Source organism: Fundulus heteroclitus, chromosome 8 (genome assembly GCF_011125445.2).
Source record: "Fundulus heteroclitus isolate FHET01 chromosome 8, MU-UCD_Fhet_4.1, whole genome shotgun sequence".
Taxonomy (NCBI): Eukaryota; Metazoa; Chordata; class Actinopteri; order Cyprinodontiformes; family Fundulidae; genus Fundulus; species Fundulus heteroclitus.
The window spans coordinates 19,516,108-19,541,053 of record NC_046368.1 but is presented as its reverse complement, the minus strand read 5'-3'; the positions used below and the strand labels follow the sequence as shown (position 1 = coordinate 19,541,053).

The following is a 24,946-nucleotide window of genomic DNA, read 5'->3' as shown; positions in this document are numbered from 1 at the left end:
AATAACTGCAGTTGTGATTTTTATTTTTTGCTTTGAATTAACTTTATTGAAAAGACGTTGAAGTTGTGCATCCGTGACCTACTTACAAAAGAACGTTATTACAACTCCTGTTGAAAATAATAGGTGCTCATATCCTGTCAGGAAAAAAAAAAAGGTTTTACAGCACCACCATACGTACATGCAGCGAGGGAATAATGATATTTTCTTTTAATTACTTTATTATTTATTATGCCTCTTTGTCTGCTTGTGGGAAGAGCCTGATGATCACCAACTGCTGTTTAATTAAGATGCTCCTCATGTTATACGGATTCCTACCAACACCACTAGCAAGGCTTCCTGCGTCATTCTGTGAGGTCTAGTTTTTTCTAAGCCGTACAACAGATCTGCCCTTTGAAGAGGTCTCCAGAGCATACCGTACATCACCTGAAGCCCTGTAACAATGCAAGATCTCTTTATGTCTATCTCTTGCTGAACTATATCGTCAATATTATACATTGCACTGCACCTGAGATATACTTGTCCTTTGTGGATAGAATGGCTTTCCTACATACCATACCAAACATTGTTTTATGTTTATGTCTCTTCATAAATTAATTTTTTATGCTTTCATGCAAAACCCAGTTGGAGATAATACATTGACTGCTAAATGTCATACAATTCCAATTTTATGTGACTTTTTTTTTTTTTGTAAACAAATCCATGTTCAGCCATGCTTTTGTAATTAAGCAAAACTAGGAGACTTCCAAAGAGAGATTTACAAGAAGTTGCTAAGCAGGAGAATTGCAGATTTTCCTGGAAGCAGTTTTGTTATCCCTCAATGTAATAGCCAGTGGTGGATTTAATCCCATCAAATTAGTCCCATGCTAATCCTCACTAACCTCAGACAGAGGTCAGTCATGTCCAATTTAAAGATGCATATCGGCCACTTTGGAATTTCACGTTTAGAACCATCAGCTCGTTGACAAGCAGATTTACGACGTGCTATTATTTTCTACATATTAATGTAAAAGGGCCAAAGCGATATAGTGCAGCCATAAAAAAAAAGCATAGAAATGTTGGAAAAATAAATGTCCAACCAGATTCATGAGATTGTTGAGATGTCAAAAACATTTAACGTTGTATTTTTCAAATGGCTTATATACTGTATATAAGGAGGAGGAGTGTGATATAATACTAGCCAGGTTGAGATGACTTTTCCTTTGCTCGTTCTGTTCTGTGAGTGCTCTGCTGGCTGGACATAACCCATAACCAGCATGTGACTTTGTTTCACTATCATATCACATTTTGGCTGTTTGTCTCTCCCGTATTAGAGGATTATGCCGACCAATAGCTCTGTCCCCAGAGAAATGTCCGCTTTATGCACTTAATTCTAAACCAATATTTTTGCCACACATGCCAGCTGTGGACACTGATGGTCCTTTTGGCTCTCTGTCAGAGCTGCCTTTTCTGAAGATTTGAGCTTTAGGGTTTGATTTACGACTTATTTGTGACTACTATGGATCACTGCTAATATTCTCAAATTTATCTGCAACATTGTTGCAAGAAATTATTTGAGGCTTTATCTACAGTAAGTTATTGAAAAGACTTCAGTTGTGCTGAGTTGTTTTTGTAAAACTGGTGTTCTATGTTGTCTGCACACCTTTACCTGGTAGAAAAAAATACCCTCTTCTGTTCTGCATCTTTAATTTATTGCTATTGCAAGAGCCTTGTGTTGTCGCCACAGTCTCAGACTTCATATTTCATCTTGTTATATATTATCTTTGTTATTTTTAGAGTTCTTCAAGCCTAAATAGCATATTTGTTTTTTGTTTCTTCTGAAATTATTGTTACTATAAGTCAAAATTCTTCTGATAAGAAATTCTTCACGATGCCCATCTTTGCTTCCAGCAGCCACCTACTCTCTGATATCAGTCTGACGAAAGTGTGATCCACTCTTCGTTGTCAGCTGTAGGATGCATCCTACAGCTGGTCCCGATCCGGAAATATCAGAAATGTGTATATCTCAAATATGCATCTTGCATATCCTTGGATATGTTCTTTATCTTTGAAAAATCCGGAGAAAATACGGGTTGCACCGTCCCGAATTCCAACCCTTCTTGTCCAGTGATGTTAAAGGAATTTCTTGCATGTGCAGCTCATTTAAGTAACCCCAACGCATTTAAAGAAGATCACAATTTGGGCTGTAACTCAGCTGAGGGCTTTCAGTTTGCAGGACACTTCCACCTCCATGCTTTGCAGTTACAGTATCATAAGTTATTTTCCTCGTATGCTGATTTTGGTTCATGCCAAACATGTTCTCTGTTTTGCCGTCAAAGGAATTCAGTCTCATTCAATATTTAAATTTCAGCATCATCTGTTTAAAGGGGCTCTATCAGGCTTTTAAAGCTTTCCTTTTCACATTGAAATCATTCAGTTGTGGGCCATATAAAGTGGAACTGCAATGCTTTGGTCTGAATTCCTTGCGAATTTACCCTCTTTATGCCCCAGTTCTGAGGTGTGTCCGAGAGCAATTTGTTTTGGTGCTGTCTTTTTAAATCTAAAGTTGGCACCTCACATCCCGCAAAGAAAATAAAGACATCTATGCAGCACCTAAACAGACTACTATAGATTTTTCTGCATTCTTAGAGACTCCAAGTACACACAAAAATGTATATGAGTGCTAAATAATTGTTTTTTTTTTGTTTTTTTTGCGTGATATGTCCCCTTTAAGGAACATTATTCCAAAAATACTATTTTTGATCTAACTTCTGTCCGGCAAACCTTAGTGGGTCCTTTATGATTTTTCTTAATGAGAAAAAGATTAGCTCCTTGAAAATCACTCTTGTGCAATATCTTTGTGGTAACACAAGTTTGCACTTTCATATCAACAGGAGCAAGAGCCTTCTGTGGGTCCCATGAGTTTTACCATCTCATGGTCTGCCTTCTGAGTGAACTTAGAATAGAATAGAAACATCCTTTAAAAGCTGACATTGGGAAGATTTCAGGATACCAGCAGCAAAGAGCAAATTTACAACATGAGAAAAGAAAATATTGCACAGTTATTGATTTATAAAAATAGCATACTCGAGAAATTAAAACGTTTAACTGAGTAGAAATTTTTATAAAAGGAAAATATACTAACAGTGTTTTTATATTAATGTAGAAAAACACCTTGATCTTGAACTGTGATAACGCTCCTTTGTGGACCCAGGGTGCAGCAGTCTGAGCGAACTCTCCAGGTCTGCAACAGATTCATGCCTGGGCTAGTCGGCACTGTCCATCAAAGTACCATCAGAGTACTCTGTCCCCAACTACCTGCACTGAGTCAAGTGTCTGTGGGATTACGTCCTCTAAAATGGAGAGGATGGGTGACGGCTAAACACTGAGAGATGTGAAGATTGAGTAAATAAAAAGTCAGGCTTCATTTGATGATTATTTTTTTCTATTTTGTTTTTTACTTTTTACAGGGACATTTCCTGAGCAATGATTGATCCTTCTTAGTCTCAGTAGTACTGTCTGAAAAGCCTGGGGGTCCCCATTGCCATGAAGAGCTGTGGGGTTATAAATCTGAGCTGGCTCGCTTGCAGCTCTGACAGCTGATAGATGGTTATTGTCACCGGTTGTGAGTTTGCGTTTGCTCATTGTGATGTTTTTCGTGCCTTTATTTAAATCCAAAAGTTAAACACAAAGTGGAACGCTGATGACACAAGGGGCTGTTCTTTCTGCCATGTTGCTCACAACACAACACTTGGCACCGTCCACTGGCATCCAGCATCCTGGCAAAGACTAAGACAGAGATGAAACAGTTTGAAGACAAGAGGGGGATTTTTCTTCACTTCTGCTTGGTTTTGTGTACATAACTAAAATGAAACACGCATTTTTTAAGACTCTGAATATATGTGCTTTTAAAATAGCAAGATATCTAAACAGGAAAATGAACTTAGTAGCTCATAGTGCATTTTGTGTACATCTATAACACTGTATTTGTTGTATATAATAAGATCATAGAGCCATACTATCAGGTTTTCATGTTTTACAAATCTATAGAAGAAAATCTTAAGTAAAGTCATGTAAATCAGAGCTTAGGTGAAGCACATGTATCCAAGAAAATGGCGCAGAGGCTCGTGTGATCTTATTTTTTAAGGAACAAACACTGAATTATGAGCAGTGCAGACACAACCTGGTTGACTTAAACAATGCAAGCAAATTTGATTTTAATTGTTTTGCTTTGCAAGCTAGTGAAACATCTATTTAAAACACTCAAAAAGTTGAAAATGCACAATATATATATATATATATATATATATAACAAGATAATGAGGCATGTTTTATGTGCATTAAGACAGGTGATGCTTTAAAAACCTTCCGCATTAGGCCAGTTTTGGGGCCAATTTCTGACTTCCAGTTGTGTTAAGGTTTTCCCTGCAATTCTGATTTGTATTTTAAAACTATCATTAACTCTCATTAAAATACTGATTTACCCAGCCTTTCTGCACTGAATGGTCAGTAATTGTTGTAGTAGCAGACATTACACCCCTTTTGTGAGAGAAGAGTTACTACAAAACAGGATTTAACACATTTTTGGTATTATCATTAATGAAAACCATAATCCTTAATGGGCTTGACATTTCCAGTTGTTTTTGCCATCTTATAGTAGTTACCATTAGTAGCTCTAAACAGACGTTGCTGTCCGCACTCCCCAAAGAATGCTGCCTTAACTCCATCCAACATTTCCAGACCCAGTATGTTTTATAATAGTCAGAGGTTGAAAGCTCAAAAGGATTAAAAGAGAGTAACATGTAATAGGTTCAGCCTTCTAGTAAGCAAAGTAACAGACGGACTAAAAAAAGCAGAAATGCCTCAGTGTAAAACAGTTTTCTGAAATCTATTTTTCATTCTACATATCTGTGCTTTATCTGACTTCAGCTTTAAACAGAGAAAGAAACAGAGCATTAGAGAACAAGCAAACTGTTTAAAGAAATTACAACTTTAACAGCAGCACAGCCCTTAAGCTGGCACTTTAAGTTAGCTCTAGCTGTCTACATGAAAACAGCTAAAAACATGACGATTATACTTTTCATCAAGCATTCTGGGAATGACAATTTGCTGCCTTATGTCTGTTTCGTATGCAGTTTGGTTAGTATCGGGTATTAACACTGCAAATTAGCTTTAACTTTTCAGCTGTTCTGGTTTATTCCCAAACACATTTACATCACAATTAGCTGGTCACCTAAACGTAAATACTCTACTAATGCCGGGTTCACACACGGTAGGATAATTAGCCCGATTTCTGCCCTGATTTTCCCCCTACGACATGCTCCGACTATCGGGATGGCCCTTAAGATAATCCTGCCGTGTGCGGTGTGTTAAGAGTGAGCTGGTCCGCTCATAACGTCAGGACCAGCATGTTGGATTGTCTTGGCCCAATATCGTAGTGCGTGGGGGTGTTCCCTTAGGAGAAATGAGCACGCAGCCTGTTGAATGTGACGTGTCGCCAATCAGATAGCGGGGTGAAGGGAAAAGAACACAACTCACATCTATATCATAGTGCAGTAAACATAAAGCCTCCGTATGTTCTCGCTGTCTCCACTCCTTCAACCAACGCCTTCTCTTTTTGTAATGTTTTTCCGCTGTTAAAATTAGTCCACGAACCATCGCCATTGTTCTTCCTCGTTGTCCATGTTTATTTACTCTGAACTCACATTTAATCTTGAGAGGTTTTGCAAGAGTTCCCGTCTGATACCTGAATGATCATTAGTGAAATCTGTTTGTGCGTGGTGTGTTGTTCTTGCCGTTTGACCAGACACCACACACCGTACGAGCAAACCTGCTGTATCTACGATATTTACTGATTTATACCAATTGTCAATTTTAAAATCCGGCATAAACTGTGCTGTTTCGGGAAGGTTTGTCTGTGAAATATGAAGTCAGCCGAACTGCACTCTGAGTTAATGACTCTTTGTAATACCCCTCCTCCCCCCTGGCCTTTGTGACGCAGCACAAACCAAAGGTCGCAGACACTTTCCAGCAAAGTTAGACTCTCCCTGGGACTTTGGAGAACCTTGCCTCAACCTTCATCTTGTTTCATCAACCCTTGTTGTGCTTTTTTTGTGTATTCACAGAGAGGAATGAGCAGACAAGGCATTAGCTTTTTTTTTCTTGAATCTGTTGTTCTTTGCTTTGCCTCTGGCTTGAACGTTGCGCTATACCCTTATGTCACGCAGTTCTAATTAATCACAACACAACCTTAGCCGAGTCAGTGATATGTGTGCTAAATTGGGAGTGAAGAGAAGATGTTAGGTGCTCTGAGACAGCCACCCTGTAAGCCGGTGGCTAATTTTAGCCTTTCAGGGCAGTGCACTGTGTCTCCCTGTGGATGAGTTGAACCACAGAGGGATCTGAGCGTCAGTTTAGGCCCTGCCTCTCCTTTCTGTTCAATGTGTGGTCATTGTTCTTCGTGGAGTGCGGGGTTACAGGGCAGTCACAACAGATGGAGGTGGGGAACTGTGGATTCAAAGAGCTTTTAAAGCACCTGGGCTTTGGTCATGCCTCAGATCACAGACTAAGAAGAATCAGCAATGCCTCGGGCCCAGTTTTAAGAACCTTATATGTGAGGAGAGAGAGGAAATGAGATAATAGGAAATCACAGTTAGAATTAAAACAACAACAAAAAAAACAGACTAGAGGAGATAAAAAGGAGTAAAATATGCTAAAGGATTATAACTTGAAGTCAGTCTAAAACTCTTCCTCAGCATCTTCAGTGCCTTTAGCCTGTTTACCTCCATTTCCACTATATCTTTCTCAATTATTTGTTTTCTAGGAGACTTTCATACGCAGTCATCAGTACCCTTCTCCTTTGACTTAGATCCACTTGCTTACAATGCTGGCCTTTGTCATGTACTGCACTTCAGTACATGACGTGTTTCCCCACAAACTAATAATTAGTAACTCACGCTTTATCTATTCTTCAAAAGACATTGTTTTGGTTATGTACGTTGTCATCAGAAAACAAATGTTAGTAACTGCAGATATATTTAAAGAAGTGCTCTCCAGAGCTCAGGAGTCACAGGTAGAAGATGATGATATTTTAAGAAGAAAACAATTCTTACAGATATGACCGAGAACCAAGAACACGGCAAACATGAACAGGGAATGAAGACGAAGGACCTGACAATGTATGTGACGGAGCTGGCTGAACCTTTAGGGGAAGACACAGAGGGATCAATTGATGGATCAATTTGGCACAGTTGAACCGAGAGAGACAATAAATTAACTGGCAGGAGTAGGGGAGAACCAGAACCTAACAGGGAACAAGATAATGGCCAGGTAAGGAGAATAATCTAACTAAACTAAGAAGGAACAGATCTAATAGAATCACACAACTAATATTTAACAGAAGTTAATAAAAACAGGAGCTGAAACAGTACAAGAATACACTAATAACATAAATACTGAACTGAACTAAACCAAAGAAAGGTAGGGATAAAATAACGATTTACCAGAACTACTAAAATAATAAAGACCATAAGCTAACAAGACAGGAGCTGAATCAAGAAATACCAGCATATATAATTAACTTAAATGCTGAACAGAAAACTAAACAAATGAAAAAAACAAGGATCTAGGGATGGACAATATAAAATAATAAGACCGCAGGATCCCCAGGGAGCTAACATATATAATCAAACCCCTGGTGATCCTGACAGTCAGACGTTGGTTTGGACAATCCAAAAGGGTTTTCTCCCCAACCCTGACCTCAAAAGTCCAGTTTGACTGCCTTGCATGTCAAGCTTGCAATACCCCACTCCAAGTGGCAATTTGTATCTCATTTGATTTTTCCAACACACATTACTACACTACCTCCTTTAGTAAACACATTGCCACAGAGGGCAAAATGTGGAGCTTCAGCAGTTCATTGTTTTGTTTGTTGCCACAAATTTACCTTGCAAATTATTAGGCGAACCCTTGTACCGCCAGTGGTAGTTATACGTTAGCCTTGAAAACGTGTAAGAACTGGCAAGATATTGCCAAGAAGCTGACAATTTTAGTTCATGTTTATTTAAAAAGTTTATTTGTTCCGGTCACAGCGTAGGTCTCGGTACCATCAACACCTCATGTACAGCTGTCCAGTGCGGTAACCCCAATGCATGAAGCAGTGAATCTATTTATGTTCAGATTAATACTACACAACCTGTGAAGTCTGCCAACTACTTTAGACTTAAAATTAAAGTAGTTAAGTTTTAACTTAATTTGAATTGTATCTAAAGAATTTACACATTTTGTGTCAAATCTTTTGATGAACCAATTCAAACCCAACTCATACAAATAGAACAGTATATTTATGGCACATAGAAAGCCATTATTTTAAAATAGACCCTAATTGCCTGAAATCACATTTTTTATAATACCAAGTGAAAAAAATAGCCAGGTTTATTATGCAAAACGGACCAATCAGCAGCCGTATTTCTCCTTATTTAAGCTTTTCTTAGCGGGGAGAAATTGAGCGTCAGCATAAAGAAGATTGTGACCTAACTAACCTGGAAGTAAGTAATTGCTTTGTTATGCTGATGATGATTTCACGTGCTAATGAAAAGCTCTGAATGAGTGCCATGGTCACCCAGGCGTGCGTCGATTCACCTTGGCCTGATCCAATGACACGGTTCTCTCCGCAGATGAGCTTCTTCACGCCGCTGATGACTTTTTGTTCTGAAAAACTTTCAGGCTCTGATTAAGTAGCCGCGCCGGCTATAAAAGTCGACTCCTGCTTATGGCGCTGAAACACACTAATCGGCTAATTATTCCACAGCTTCTTCATCATGTAACGCATTTACGCTACGTCACCTGATGTCCGCATGTACTGGGTGTGTGTTTCCTCCACGGCTCTGTTTGCTTTGGAAAGCGGCCATGTTGAAATATGTTGTACAGCCCAGTGTCTGCTAGTGCAGATACACATATACCTACCCAAAGCATCCCAATTCCCCAGTTTAAAATGAGGCTAGTACTTCAATGAGTGGTTTGAAGGTCTTTTTGAATATAACACCGCACCAGTCAGTTTGATCTTTGAATGTCCAGACTATTATGTAGTCTAACTGAGGTCTCTGTCTCTGCTTGTGTCTTCCAGATTTTCCATATGACCTATGATCTGGCTAGTGCAGTGGTAAGAATATTTAATTTGATAGGGATGATGCTGCTGCTGTGTCACTGGGATGGCTGTCTCCAGTATCTGGTGCCTCTCCTGCAAGACTTTCCCCCTGACTGCTGGGTGTCCCTAAATGGCATGGTTGTAAGTATTGCTCTTTTTTTTAACCTTCATACACAAAGCCACATTTATGTTGACTGCTGTTGCTTCCTGCCTCTCTTAATGATTGTTTAATACAACAATAATCAGCTGAGATAAGCATGTTTTGCAGTTCTGATCAGCACAGCTCTTTTTTTTTACTGTCAAAATTAAATGTTGCTATTTCATTACTAAGCAGTTACATTTGTACTTTTCATGTTTGTAAAAACTTCCTTATTTGACAGAACATTTAATATTAGAGAACAAAACAAAGTTGTAATTGACATGAAAAACTAATTTATATTAAAAATGACTGTTAAAAGTCAGATATGGCCTTTAGGGAATCTCCTCCTGTAGATAGGCTTTTTAAATTGTTTTAGTTGTCATCTCGCTCTCAATATGCATTTCATAATCCTTTAACCTATATAGTTTTCCCATATCTTCTCATTTTGCAGCAACAAACTTATTAATATTTGTTGGGACTTTACTGCAAACTAATACAACATTTTGAAGTTGAAGAAAAGTAAAAGAGTAAAAGAAAAATGTGAAATACCATCCAAAAAAACAAATTTGAAAAGCATGCCCTTCATTTGTATTGAGCTCCTATTCAATATTTTACAAACCTTACACATATAGATGCTATTCTTTATACAAGGGGTCAGTCAGATTGGACAGATTGGTCTGTGAAACACATTGAAACCGATTTTTACTTGGATTTAGATCTGGACTGAGCCATTTTAATTCACCAATATGTCTTATTCCAAACCATTACATTGTAGGTCTGGTTGTATTTTTAATGTCTTTGCCCTGCTGGAAGGTGAACTCCCTCCTGATTCTTAAGTCTTTACAGGGGCTCTTCCATAATTTCCTTGTATTAAACTCCATCCATAATCCCATCAAGTCTGACCAGCTTCCCTGTCCCTGCAAAAGAAGAATATTCCACAGCATTATGCACCCACCACCATATTGCTTGGTCCTCGTGATGTTTGTTCACTGATGTTGTCTAGCACATCTCCGATCTCTCAGTAGTTGACTGCATTTACTACTTCGGTGACTTGTGAAAGCAGTTGGTTGCGTTGGATTATTTTAGGGGCATCAGATTAAAGGGGCCTGAATACAGATGCAGACCTCACTTTTTATGTGGATGTGACACAAATTAAAACCTTGATCTATTTTATGTGGGTCTGTCCCATAAACCCACACTAAAACACATGCATTGCTGTAACATGATAGCATGTGAAAAGGTTTAAGGGAGAGAAAAGTTTTGAAAGATACCATAACTGTTAATTAGGATCAACAAACTAGGATAGATTTTCCCAGATTTCTTTTTCTTTTTTTGAGAATAATTGTTTCCCATGAGAGGAAATTCCTCAACAGCAGTGACAGCTCTTCTAAAAAGGCTCTTTTTAAACTAGAAGTTCTTAGAGACTCTATTGGAAGCAATTTGCTTCAAAATAAAGTGTTGATAAGTAGGTTCTGCCTGTAATGCATCTGGCTGTCCCAGGGGAAAGGTCAGCAAATGTAGAAAATAGAGGGGAAAAAAGAGAAAACGTATAATTTTTATTGTAAATCTGTATAATCTTAAGAATATAGTTGAGTAAGATAAGAAATTATGTATAATGTTATGCGTTTCTGTTCTATATTTTAGCTGGAAACACAGAAAATCTAGGTGGGCCATTCTGCTGTCTGAATGCTGTAGGTCTTCTTAGCCCTTCTCTGCTTTGTTTTCTGCACAGTCAAAATTGCCTCTTGATGTGGAAGAAACATCTTGTTTATCACGGAATTGCATTTGTAATGTTGCGGTGGCACGAGACATGCAGCTTGCCTGTATTGGTGCATTTATTACACTGGAATGTTTTAGCATATAGTTGTATCCAATTCAACATATTATTGTGGAATATAGAGGAGTGCAACTTGGTTAAAGCACTGACTTACGTGGCTCAAGTGTGGACATTGTTTTTACAAGTTATAAAGTAAAATTTTAAAGCTCAACTTCAATTCTGTATTTATTAGTCATTAATATGTTTTTAAATCCATGTGCACAGATACAATTTTTTTGATTTACACTGGTGACATGACGTGGGGTGTATCTATTTTGCTATCTTTTGAACACATTTTTGTTCTCAAAGGCTTCTTAACAACAGCTTGAAGTTGCAGTAAGCAGGCACCAAGCGGATGAAACCCCTTTAAGGAGTTACAAGACAGGAATTAAGACAGCAGAGTAAGGTGTCACCAGGTTCGGCATGACTGGGTGTTGGCAAGTGCCAAGCTGTCAGTAAAGGAGTTGTGCATTAAAAAAAAAAAAACAGGACTGGCTGCTTACAGCTACATTGTCTGTGATGAGGCATTTTTCCTCTCACAGTCTGACCTGTGAGAACAGAGCCTGGGAGTCAGTGGTGGTCTTGCATGCCTGGCATCTTAATTAAGAGTGCAGTTTCTTTCATGCATTGTTTGCTGTGTTCTGATACAGTTCTGAAGGCCGTGGATGTCTTCTACCTTTACGTGCTTCAGATGCACTCCGACCAGTTTTATTCTTTGTCTTGAATATTGCCTTTTTTCAGGATCAATGCTGATAATAGACTGCGAAGAAAGGCAGTGGGGGAAACCAGAACCACCTGTCTGCTTTTTTTTTTTTTTTTTTTTGCGGTTCCCACATTGTACTTAAAATCATTTCCTGATGGAGTTACATTTTTAGAGGCGACAGCTACACGTTTTTAAATGCATTCACGTGTAACTACTTTGAGGTGCAGTTTATATAGGCTAACAGTTAATGTAGGCCTAAAGTCATCAGCTAAAAGGCCAGGATTTTTCTAAACAAAGTACAGAAGCCTGGGTTTGACTAGCAATGTTATGGCTAATTTTATCTACTTATATCTTTTTCAAATCTCCTACATGTATGTAGTGTTGCAAATCAACAACCTTACAGCCAAGATGTACTTTTGATGCATGTTGAGGCATATTCCACATACACCAAGGATCATATATACAGCTCTTTGAACCATCTTGTGGTCAGTTATGTCCATTTATGCCTAATTTAGCTACTTTTCATTTTAATATCTAACTTTATATCTATTTATTGTGCTATATTCTAGTTCAAGTATACCGTCAGGTATATACAGCTCCATATAGGTATACAGAAGAAATGTGCTTGAATTTATGCGAAAGCACAGTTTCATGGATCTGGACTTAATTGTTTTTGCAGTTAAGGCAAATGCCATACTTCAGTAGAAAATCAGGACAAGTCAGGACTTGAGGATCCAGGTTTGTTACATGCTTTAAAGTATGTTTGGGGTGAAGGTTTGTAGGTCATGAAGTCTCTCATGGTGGAAAGTCTGGGTGTTCGCAGGATGAGCCTGAGAACGAGCTTCACAGCAATGCAGATGAGGAGATGATTGGAAAACACATTTTTAAGAGAATCACAGTTCATATTTAAGGTCCTTGTTGCCTTCCTCTTGTTGTGCGTTTTTTTCTTCCACAGTATTATTTCCTCCTCACTGTCTCTGCCTTAAGATGGGGGGGTCAAGCATTGCTGCTCCTCTCAGAGCAGCATGATTGTGCAGAAGTGTGTACATGCCTCCTGGCTCGCACTGCTTGTAAATACTTGCCTATGGAAGTCCTCTGCCTCCCCATCTCCTTCTGCGTGATAAACACTTTTGTGCTCGACACGCGTGTTGGCCGCTCGGAGGCATAGGGCTGGAGGTGCAAATGTCAGCTCCGCTCAACGTCATGGTTCGGTTTCCCACTCTTATCTTTACTTTGAGGCTATGCGTTGCCTAGGCAAGTTCAATACCAGCTTACATGTGTTACTCGTGCAAACAGATGGAACAAACAGATCCCTCTCTGTTTGCACCCAAAGACTTTCAACTGATCTAATTTCCCGCATGAATGTTACAAATCATCCTCACTAATAGTCAAGTACACAAAGCGGGAGAGAATTTTGCTTCTGTTACATTGATTTTTGACCTTATATGTATAATAAAACTAAAGTTTGGAGATCATCTCCTGTATTTGTGCTGCATGTTGGTGCCCTTGCTCAGTATGAGTTTGACACGTTTTCCTTCTTGTATGCAAATCAGTATAAAATGAACTCATGTAAAAGGCTAATTTGCTGCCCCCTGTGTGGCAGGATCATTTGCTCGGCAAACGACGCTTAAAGCTTGAGAGTGCAGAAATATTTTTGAAACAAAGAGGGCAGAAATGTGTACTAGAGGCACTGCTGACCTAAATCATTAAGTCCAACAACATTGATTCTCTTTTCATAATGACGTATAACCGCATATTAATTTGCATGATGAAGCAAGATGACAAAGTTGGCTATTAAATCTATGTCGGATTTCAAAACACAGTCTCTGACTTTGGCTTTGTGCCTTTATGTTCACACACTGTTCGTCCATTTGGAAATTTTGAAAAACAAAATATGATTCATCTGATTTACAGTTGAAACCATATATTTACATAGACTGTTTTGAAAACGACAAATTTTTCCTCACTGTCTGACAACAAATCAGACGAAACATTTCCTTCTTTCAATGTTAGTTAAAATGAGCAAATTAAGTTAATGCAGAGGTTTACATACATTCCCTTAGTGTTTTACAGAAATGCCATTTAACCGTATGACTTGGGTATCCTTCCACAAGCTCCTCAAAATAGTTGGTTGACAGAACTGCTATGACCGAGTAAGGTTTGTAGGCCGCCTTACTTACACGGACCTTTCCAGCTTTGCCACCAAATTTTCATTGAGATTCAGATCAGGGGTTTGTTTTTAAGCCCCTTCCTATTTTATATCTACATGCTTTGACTTCTTCAGATTGTATAAAAACAAAAATCTTTTCCATATTTAATCAGATGAAACACAGCTCTTTATTAGAATGTCACAATTTAACAATGAACCCTTTGGAGCATTGAGTACATGTATAGAATCAATCAATGCATAGATTTGCCATCATCTTCCTCAGTTAAATAAAAACACAATCTGGAGAACATTTTCCAGGATTTCTTGGACTGAAGTCCCAGCAGGATCTTGAAAAACACATGTGTGCTTTTATCTTTAGCCAAGTTGATAATTGTTAACAGTGTCTTCACAGGGCTGCCTAAAATGTCAATCAGTGGGCTGCTTTCAAAATCCACCTAGCGCTCCTCGCACCCTCACTAAAACTGTCAGAAAAGAAGTGAAAAATCACTCCAGTTCTGAAGTCCTTATATTGGCTCTGTGTACTGTATCTCAGAGAACATTCTATAAAATACCTCTATTAGCTTATATATCACTAATGGCTTTCCACAAAAATACATTAAAGATTCTCTGATGTATCAACCTTCCAGACCACTCCTGTTTTTTGGTTCAAGGCTTCTCTGCTTCCGTAGAATCCAGACCAAACATGACAGAACAGCATCCAGTTTTTATGCTCCACTAATTTGGAACATACTTCCAGAATACTGCAAAAATGCTCAATGCCATACATTTTTTTAAATCAAGGATAAAATGCATTTGTTTAGAGTTACCTTTGACTTTTCTATTCAAACTATTAACTGAACCCTCATTAACATCAGTCTGTAAGGCAAGGCAAGGCAAGTTCATTTATAAAGCACTTTTCAGTATCAAAGTGCTGCAGTCCAAAATGATTTTTCTTTATTTCTTCTTTATGTTTTCATCATGTAAAGAAATTTGAATTGTCTTGCTGCTGAAATGTGCTGTACAAACAAATATCCCTTGCCACGCCATGCCTAGACTTTTCTTTGGTATGAGTGTTTGCATACATGTGTTTCTATCCTGTGTGTCTGTGTTGCCCAGGGATGGAGTGGCAACCTGTCCTCTTGCCAAACCATTTGCAAATTAGGTTGGAGGTTGCAGAAAAAAAAAAATTAAGCACTATTTATAAACTTTTCAACTTTACTTGTCCTATTTCGATTGATATGAAGCGTAGAGCAGTGAATGGCTTGGTTTGTAGAGTAGTTTTAGAGGTTTTAAATTAGAATAGCCAAAAAGAGTTCACAGAATGTTTGAAATTCCTAATTTATGCTTGTAGTTGTTTTAATCTTTTTTTTTTTTTAATCTGTAGCCTTCGTTTCTACAATCATTTGGAAACAGCTGAGGTAAAGATTCCTTTTAAGTCAAGAATTTTGTCAGGCTTATGCTCATGAGCAGCTGGCATGGTTTCACAGACTATGATGTGAGCAGATTGTGGAACCTCTTCCCCATGGATCTTTGCTGAAGTAATGGCCTGTGTGCTGACTGTGGCCTGGCAAATCCAAAGTGATAAGTCGCGCCCACGTGTGGGATTCTTCTTCTCACACCGTCACAATGCATTACCGTACACGGGCTAAATATCTTCACATCTCTTTCTCTTTCTCTGTTTTCTGGTGTTTTTTATTCAGTTTCTTTCAGATATAAATACCAAATTCAATGACTGCCACTTGAATGTTTTTTCCCCAAATCTTTATCGTTTTATCTTGCTCAAGACTGATGAGTTAAAATTCATCATTTATATGTTTTTCTTATAGCTGGCTTGTACTTGGTTTCCAGCAGGGGCTAGAAGAGCGAGGACTGCAGATACTGCTGAGTGTTGCAGTACACGCTGTATGGTTGTTATCTTTCTGACTAATGGCCTGAGAGTACCTTCTTACTCTTTAGAGGCTGCATTTACTTAATCACCAGACAAGATAATGCCGCTGTCACTGTGCTGGCTCTGTTTAGAGGGTGATGGGCCGTTGGATTTGTTTGCATATGGACATGTGTTTAGTGTGCTATGCAAAGGTTGGATATGTTAAGATATAGTCAGCTAAGCAGTAGGCAGCTGAATGTTCAGAGACAGAGGCAGACAGAGACAGAAACAGTAGGTAGACACACACACACACACACACACACACACACACACACAAACAAAACCCATGAAGACCGGGCTAGTCATGCATAACCATCCGTCAGTCACCCCTCTTGGCATTCTTTTATTGCAAGATCCCCCCACTTGATCTTCCCTCCAACCTCTTGAATGAGTCACTTCCAGCAGCCAAACTCAGCACTGAGTTTATGAATTTATCTGACTCTTTTTCTTTTCCTCTGTTACTTCCTTCAAATGTAATACTCTTGTTTCACTGACCTTTTCATTTTTGCTAGTGTGAGGAGCTCTTCCAAACTCTTGGCATATGTGGTTTCTGGACACAGGAAAAAAAATACTTATTGAAAGTAGTTCAGTCTGCAGAGACTCACACAGACAAACAGAGACAGAGAGATTAATTGGCATAAAATAGAAACGTTCTTTGGTGCTTGCTCCCCAGCAGAAGAAGTGAAAGCTGCGAATGTCTATGAGCTTGGATGTTTATTTTAGGATTAGGATTAGTGAAATCTCCCCCCCCCCCACCCATCCCCCCCAGGGTCTGGACACTGGTGGTGGAGATCGTACGGGAAAAATACTCGGGTGAAGCTTGTGAGCATGATGGAGATAAGGTGGTATCTAATTTCTTCACCATCAAGCTAGAACAGGTTCCTCTCTTTTGAAGATGGAGCCACCAATAGTGAGGTGCTTTTGCTAAAAATTATTGTGTTCGTGGTTTCATGAAATGGAGTTTAGTTTAGTTTTAGTGTTAAGTAAAAATGTGGGGCTTTCCACACAGTGCCATGCAACAGTATTCATACACCTTGAAATTTTCCTTTTTTTTGTCATGTTTCTGCTAATTTCAATGGATATCATCGGGATTTTATGTAATAGAAAAACAACACTCTATAATTCTATAGTGGAAGAAAATGAGACATTGTTTTCTCAAATGAAAATTTCAAAAGATTTAATTCTTTTTTAATGCTGCCCTCCTGGGTCAATACTTCAATACAGCTGGGCTGCTGTAATTTAGGATTTTGCTCAGTCCTAAGCATACGTCAGGCAGAACAAAGTCTACAACTCAGTTAAAAAAAATTTTCTGCTATAAAATAAAATAACCTCCTGGAAGTGTGGGTGAAAATCTGAGCAAAATAATTAGAAAACCAGACTAAAAAACAATAATCTTGGTCTAGAGAGGTAGTCACAACCTCAGGAGAGTCTGGAGTTTGTGCTCATTCCTCTTCGCAAACAAATTCAGCCAAAATAGACAAAGAGCATCTGCGAACATCAATTTTTAAGTTTTGCGACACTTTCCGAATTGGATTGTCCTGCTAAGAGGTGAAACCGTAGCATGATGATGTGTTCATGATGATGTCTGGTGTTACATTTTCTCCACACAAAGGGCATCACTTTCAAAGGTTTGAACGTATTAAACAGCTACAAAGTGATTGGTGTGTACAAAGCTGATCTTCAAACCCGGAGCAAAGCTATTTGTATCTATAAAATGAGCAGAACAGTGAGTACAAAAATGTTTTTTGTAAGGGCCTTCATAAATTAAAATACTTAATTTTCCAAAGCTCAAACTGAGAGTTGGCACAGTTTTTGCCTCTATATTTAGTACCTCTGAAAGTCAAGTGAAAACTCGTATGCAAAAAAAATCCAAAGTAGTCCTTGTGGCCAGAAGGAGGCACTGGTATAATCACAGAAGGACATACAGTCTGTCTGCATGTGAACATACTTGGACTGTCAGAATAACAGTAGAATAATTTTAGTGGAGAAAAGGACAGCATCCTCGGAGAGATTCCACGTCCATGGAAGAGACCAACGGGTCCTCAAGTTATGCATAACTCCCTCCCTTATTGTTCCAATACAGGTTCTGTAACGTCCATCCAACCATTTTCTCTAACATCTTATCCCTGCAGGGTCGCAGGGAAGTTGATGCCTCTCTCCAGTCAATGGGGGAGAGGTGGGGTTAACGTTGGACAGACCTATTTATGTTGTTATTATCTTTTGAATAGTTATTATCATTATCACCTCCAACGACTGGAGGGAAGTTTCAGTCCACAGGAGATGGAGAAGCTCCGCTCAGCTGTCGCATTTGACATGACCACCGTCACTGATGCATGAACCGGTAGAATAATGATAAACAAGAGTATATCTGATTTGTCTGCTTAAATATTTTCTTATTAAAGTCAAACATAAAACAAAAAAAAATGTCTTCTGTTTTGCAGAACATCTGCTGACAAAACAACCTTTTTTGTTTATTTAAAAAATAATATTGTCTCTAAGACAATGTTTAAGCAGAAATTCTCCATTCATTAAAAACGGTTTTGTACATCCTGAGTGTCTGGAGTGATTATGTGAAGGATTTGAGCTTCCTCTTTCTTTGACAGCAGCTCCCAAACTGCCAGCAGCAGACGCAATTAATTCATTTAAACCAAATCTGTTTTGTACTTCTTATCCACGCAATCTTTGAAGATCGGGTGCAACATACCCACTTTTTGCTCTCACAGTTTTCTTTCTGTCGACTTAATTTAGGGGTCATTTGGAATCTTTGAAAATCAGGCCTATAGTGTTTTGCATGTCAGTTTATGTTTATTTGCAACTTGCTTTCAACCCGATGGAACATCTCAAAATTGTTTTGATTCATTGCGATACATGATACATATGGAAAAATTCAAAATGTGTGCTTCATCTTTATGATAATGTTAAACCCTCTAATGCTGCTTTGAATGACATGTAAGGCTATGACCATCCTTTTAACAGCAGGACAAAATAAACAAAATTGTCCAGATTTCCTTCCTCATAATCCACCAGTTCCAAAACAAAGATGCAATTTGGTTGAGTGTTTAAAGAAAAACTGCAAAAACGAGCCATGATCGAAAACAAAGGTGACCCTTTAACTGCCTGGTCAGCCAAATGGTTGACCAAGTTCTGAGTCACTAAAATTTGAAGAAGGGGGTATCTAACCAAACTCAAACTGATTGAGCCATCTCTACCATTTGGTGAAAGTATGTAATGATAAAAAAACTTAGTCAGATGTCCCTGTGGCTACATGTGGTAGGTTCATCTTATCATCCTCCATCCAGGAAGTCAAAAACAAGAAAATCCAGCATTGGGTCATGACTGTTTCCTGGTAAACCTTAAAATGTTTGGATACTTTTTCCACATATTTTGATAATAAAGGCCTTACTAAACAGAATTTTGGCCCTTGGTGTAACACAAAAACTCAAAAGACATGCTTAAAAAATGTTCTTTTTAAATATGCTTGACCAAACGGTTGATTTGTCACTTAATGGTAAAGGTAGCAAATTCAGGCTAATGTAATAACATTTTTGATTTTCTATACAATCAACCCACTCAAATAATCTATTTGTTCATCTATTTGTATAAAGGACTAATCAAGCACTAGTACATTATAAATATGCTAAAACAACGTTTCTGTTCCTTACTTCTGTTGATTTATATGTTGATCTAAGTTACTGTAAGCCTCATAAAAATAATTTAGTACGATATGGACACTCACATTCTGCAGACATTCTAGCTCACCTGTACAAGATGTAGGCCTTATCTGAATACTATTGGTAAGGACTCTTTAGCCAAAGTGGAAGTGCGTCAGCGGTCCCTTACCGGTGCTAAGGAGCTAAAAAGAATCCTACAATCCTTTTCGTGACATGACATATAAGCACAGCCAACCTTATGGAAATTAGCAAAAATGGATGGAAAGAATAGAGTAAGCATTTTGTAGTTGATTTTTGGAAGGCTGTAGGCCCAAGGATTATTCTGACTAGAATAATCCATGTGCATTTAGTGACGTACACGTTTAATGGCTGTGTGATATCTGCACAGCTGTCCGAAGCTCCTTTCCTACCAACAGTAGGAACGCTACTGTGGCTGCCTCAACCAGAAATGGATGTCTCACAAAAGGGTTCTACCTGGCAGTTGTCCAAGGCTTGAACAAAGCCAACAAGTCAGTATCCAACGTTGGCTGACAATCACTCACTTCTCCCCTCTCCCAAAAGAAAAGATAAACCCAAAGACCTTCACAACCAAAACCACAGCCAGATGTGCACTATGGTGCTTATGTAATATGAGACATTGGCCTCTTCATTGTTGCAAGCATGGACGATGCAACCTATGTCCAAAAGGTGTATCATGGTGGAAATGTCAAAAACGCAATGTTTTCTTGTGTTTGAACACAAACCATAGAATGTTTTGAAGCGTATCACCAAAAGTGAATTATTTGTAATAATCACAAAGCAGCTGTTCTTTTGCAAAGTCACACCGATGAAGTGTGTTGTGTTGTTAGATTAAGAAATGGTCTAATATTGATGCCACTGTTTTATTGTGTTTTCAAATTTTAAACGGAATCTGAATATTGCATATATTGATTATTTTTTATTTACAAATGGGCGTGGTCGTGTTGTTGGTGCTATTTGTTAGCGGTTTTGTACTTTAAACATTAAGTGACATCTCAACTGTTTGGTAGAGGTCAATATTGTTAAACCTAAAGGGTGCATTATGGGAAAAAAAAATCATTGTGGTTATTAATCGTCCAAGGTGATAAAAAATGCAAAAACAAAATGTTGTGGAGTTTTTCTTGGTGAGGCAGTTAAAGGAATAATCAGAGCACACAACTCAATTAATTTCAGTTTTATTTATATAGCACCAATTCACAACACATCATTTGAAAGCACTTTACAAAGTCAATTCTATCGAATCATACAGACAAACTGGTTTAAAAGTTTTCCATCTAAGGAAAACCCCGAAATTAAAATCAAAACACACACAAACTAAATCAAAATAGTTGACAGAGTATGATAGAGCACATGCAGTTTAAGCCAAGCACCAAAACATTAGATCTACTTTCAGTAACCAGTTACTGATGGAACAGCCTTTGAAACATGTGCAATGGTTTTGTTTTTTTAGATTTAAAATAAATACACTGCAATGTGACTGACTAATGGATAGATAGTTAGATGGATAATATTTACACAATTTTGAGTCGTATAACAACTTATTCTGATGAACCCCGACAAATGCTAGAAGACAGAAGTGCAAAAGGTTGTTTTAAACTTTATGAAATAAGCAGTATTTATGTAACCACAATCTAAAATGAACTCAAAGATCTGTTAAAAATCACAATAAAGGCTGTTTTACATGAAGGGGACATTTTTTAAATTGATCAAATTACTCACCGAATTACTCGCCTTAGCAAAGGCACACATAATAATGTTTATCATCCTTAGTTAGTTTTAATGGAGACTAACTGGAATATCTCCTCCAGGGTGAGTTCATGCCTAAATTCACATTTGTTGAAAGCCTCTTCTTTATTACCACTTCTTCATCCAGAGCAGTTTGCCAGTGTTCCCATGCTTCCTGATCTTACCTCGTAAAAATTTTGCGTGAATTTCCTTCAAGAGTTGAGGAGGAGAGGAGAAGTGCTAGGAGAAACCATACTTCCAGCAAATTGGATGTAGATGGACAAGTTATTCTCAGAGTCACAATGTTGCCATTTTAGACATTGCACATGGAACAAAACATGATATGGGCCTCTTGGCTGCTTGTCTGATAACTGCTCTTCTTCTTGAACGTGTCCAGTGATGGATTGAACAGTGTTGTTAGATGTTTAAAGCTTTGTACTGTATATTATTACTTTCGCTTGACTTGACTTTTAAAACAGTTATTGCTGGTATGTCTAATTTTTTTCACTAATGTTCTTCAAGTTACCATCGAGGTGTTTCCAGAGCAGCTCCATTTGGCCTTAGATCCTCTTAAACAGGTAACTTTTGAAGACTGTTGGTTACAATGGATTCTTTTAAGGGCGACTGAAATAAAAGGCGATGAACGCCACGTTTTTCTGATTTTTATTTGAGAAAGTTTTAAAAAACCATGGATCCATTTTCACCCTGTTCACAAATATGCACTACTTTGTGTTAGTATGTCACATAAACTTCCAGTGACATACAATGAAGTTTGTGGTTGAAATTAGACAAATTGTGAGGAGATTCGTAAGGTTCTGTGAAATTATTTATTATCGTCACTGAATGTATGCAACCAAAGAGGGCATAATAACAAAATATTACATCTATACATTTGCATTCCAAAGTTTTACGCATTTTGCAGGTTAACTAGGATGTTAGTTGCCCTTCAAAAGCAATGTTACAAAGAGGACAGGCTGTGTTCTTCGTACTGCATCCTGTTAGGCTCATAGTTATTCATCAGTATCAACAACAACCAACGCCTCTGGGTGACACTCAACACTGGGGCGATGGTGAATCAGCAACTGCCTGCCGGTCACATAACCAGCTACATCTTGTGTAAGGCAACCGGAGGACACAAGATTGTGACTAATGAAATGAAATCCTGGCAGGCTGTTAGAGGCAGAAGCACGCTGGTAAACACACGGCGCTGTTAAATTACAGAAACTTTGTAGCAGCTGATGCTTAAATTATGGAATGGAAAGGGATTTGTTTTGGTGATGACGTCTGTACTGCACTCGTAGACTTGCTGAAAGATGAATATAGTGTTCTGTGTCGCTAAAAAAAAAAGGCACAGGAAGTGACAGACTTATTAAAGGTTTGTGGAAAAGAATTATAGTAAATGCTCTAGGAAAAGATTCATTTATGGAGCAATGGCTTACTAGTGTCCATAAGCAGCTTTAGACAGACATAAAAAATAAAAAAAAATTTAATTGTCACATATTATTGAGTCTTATTATTTTGCACCGTCTAAATTAACAACTACCAATCTCAAGCGCCTACAAAGCATCAAGGTCTATGAAGTTTTAAAAAGTTGTAGTTTGAATACCAACACAAAGCGTTTCCCTATTATTTTTCTAGTATTTCTAATGGGATGCAAGGCACAGTGGTTTTAATTTTCCTCTGGCTCCATGGGGCATAAATTAACCTGGAGTGTATGACTGGCATGTCTATTAACCAGCCGAAAGCAAGCTGGCCTGACCAGCTAAACATCTGGCAAGTTTTTTTTAATACTTAAACTAACATTAGAACAGCAGAACAGCACAATAAGATCAATTCTGCACAAGAAGCACTGTTAAAATGTTTCCTTAAATCTATCATGAAACAAATTATAAATGAATAAATGTTATAGGACTGCCCAATGGTGCCTTGCAGCAATAGGGTCCTGGATTTGAATCCCGGCCAGGGGTCTTTATGCATGGAGTTTACATGATCTCTCCGTACATGAATGTGTTGCCACCGGGTTCTCCCTCTTCATCCCGCAGTCCAAAACAATGCATGTAAGGTGATCCGGTCTTCTGAATAGCCCAAAGCAGTGTTGTTGTTTTTTGTCCTGTGCTGACGCTACGTTTGTCCAACAGCTAAAATTTGACCCTGTTGCAGTTGTAACTTTTAACACAATTTGATGATCTTATACTGCACACCTTTGGGGTTACATGCCTAACCCTAACCTCAACCTAACTGATACCGTAATCCTAAACCTAAATCCTAGCCCAGAAAAAAGTGAGAATTCAAAAAAAAGGCCCTTACTTTACACGAAAGTCCTCACGTTACTTGTAAAATGTGCAAGAAATGTTCTCACTTACCTGCAAGTACATGTGCACACACACACACACACAACTCCCACCGCCACATTAGTCGATTGGAAATGATGTCCAATTTTCAGCTTTAAAGTCAGTGAGTTTGAATTCCCCTCCTCCCATATATAAAGATTTTATAATAATACTGGCACTAAGCCGAATATTGATTTTATCAGTGGATGATCTTTGTTATATAAACAACGCAACAAGCCTTTATAAAATCAGTCACTTCGTGGCCTAAACAAAGCTCTAAAGCATATAATCCTTAAGGTTTTGAGCATGGAGGCAATGTATGTAAGCCGCCTTAAACAGATGGCTCTCTAAGAAGCGTTTATTTGTCTATTGTTGTGTGTGACTGATTTGCTCTCAATGTGTGCACAATTATTTGGCTAGTCTTATTTTTGAGAATTGTCTGTATTCATCACCAACTACAGAGCTCTCGGTTAATCCAAAATGTTAACGATCCGCAAACAGGAATGTTTAAGAAGCCTTTTTTAGAAGAATATCTATATGTGTCACATTTTGATTTGTTTAAGTGAGAATCATGAACAAACTCAAAACTTTCCAATACACATAAAAAAAGTGTTATCCGTTGACGATCACCTTGTTATGCAACAGCAACCACAGGCTCCCAGATATTATTCAGAGAGGTGAACTTCACTGTAAATCTCGATGTTTAAGAACTGTCTGCAAGTTCCCAATTGGGTTCAGGTCAGGTGAGGAAGGGGGGCCATGTCATCTTTGATGCCTTTACTGGCTAGCTACACAGAGGAGTACTCAGATTCATTTGAATTCATTTTTATCCTTTTTGAAATATCCATACTTTCTGTATCACCGCTTAAAGAAACTATCTTCTAGAAAGGTTTGGGAGTGGATTTTGAGCCCATCTTCAACTTGAAAGGGTACAACCAGCTCTTTTTTAATAATGCCAACCCATACTAGTACCCCACCTCCACCTCTCCGTTAACTCATCCAGCCACGGGCCCATCCATCTGGTCCACTGCTCACATTTTACCAGTCCATGAAACTTGTGAAACAATTGGTAGTTTCAGGTAGTTCTTGGCCTAATCTAGATGCTTCATCTCATGTGTCTTATTCAGTGGTGGTCGGGTTTCAGCCCTCCTTACCTTGGCCATGTCTCTCAGCACCTAATATATTGTAGATACTCCAGGTAGGTTGTAGTTAAATATGACAGAACTGGAAGCTAATGGCTTCCTGGTAGCTTCACGCTTGATTCTTCTCTGATTCTTGGCAGTAAAGTTGCATCTTTCTTTTTCTAAACAGGTTTTTTGCAACTCTATGACTATTTGCAACAAAACA

General features: G+C 38.3%; 1 protein-coding gene across 2 annotated transcripts in view; it reads left to right on the top strand.

The window, feature by feature from the left end:
- Positions 1-24,946, top strand: part of LOC105930685 (potassium/sodium hyperpolarization-activated cyclic nucleotide-gated channel 1) — a 126,823-nt gene that overhangs the window by 63,171 nt on the left and 38,706 nt on the right. For both annotated transcript variants that reach the window (XM_036140290.1, XM_036140291.1), the window contains exon 3: positions 9,101-9,262. In XM_036140290.1, the coding sequence (XP_035996183.1) occupies positions 9,101-9,262 (162 nt within the window). The remainder of the gene's footprint in view (positions 1-9,100; positions 9,263-24,946) is intronic.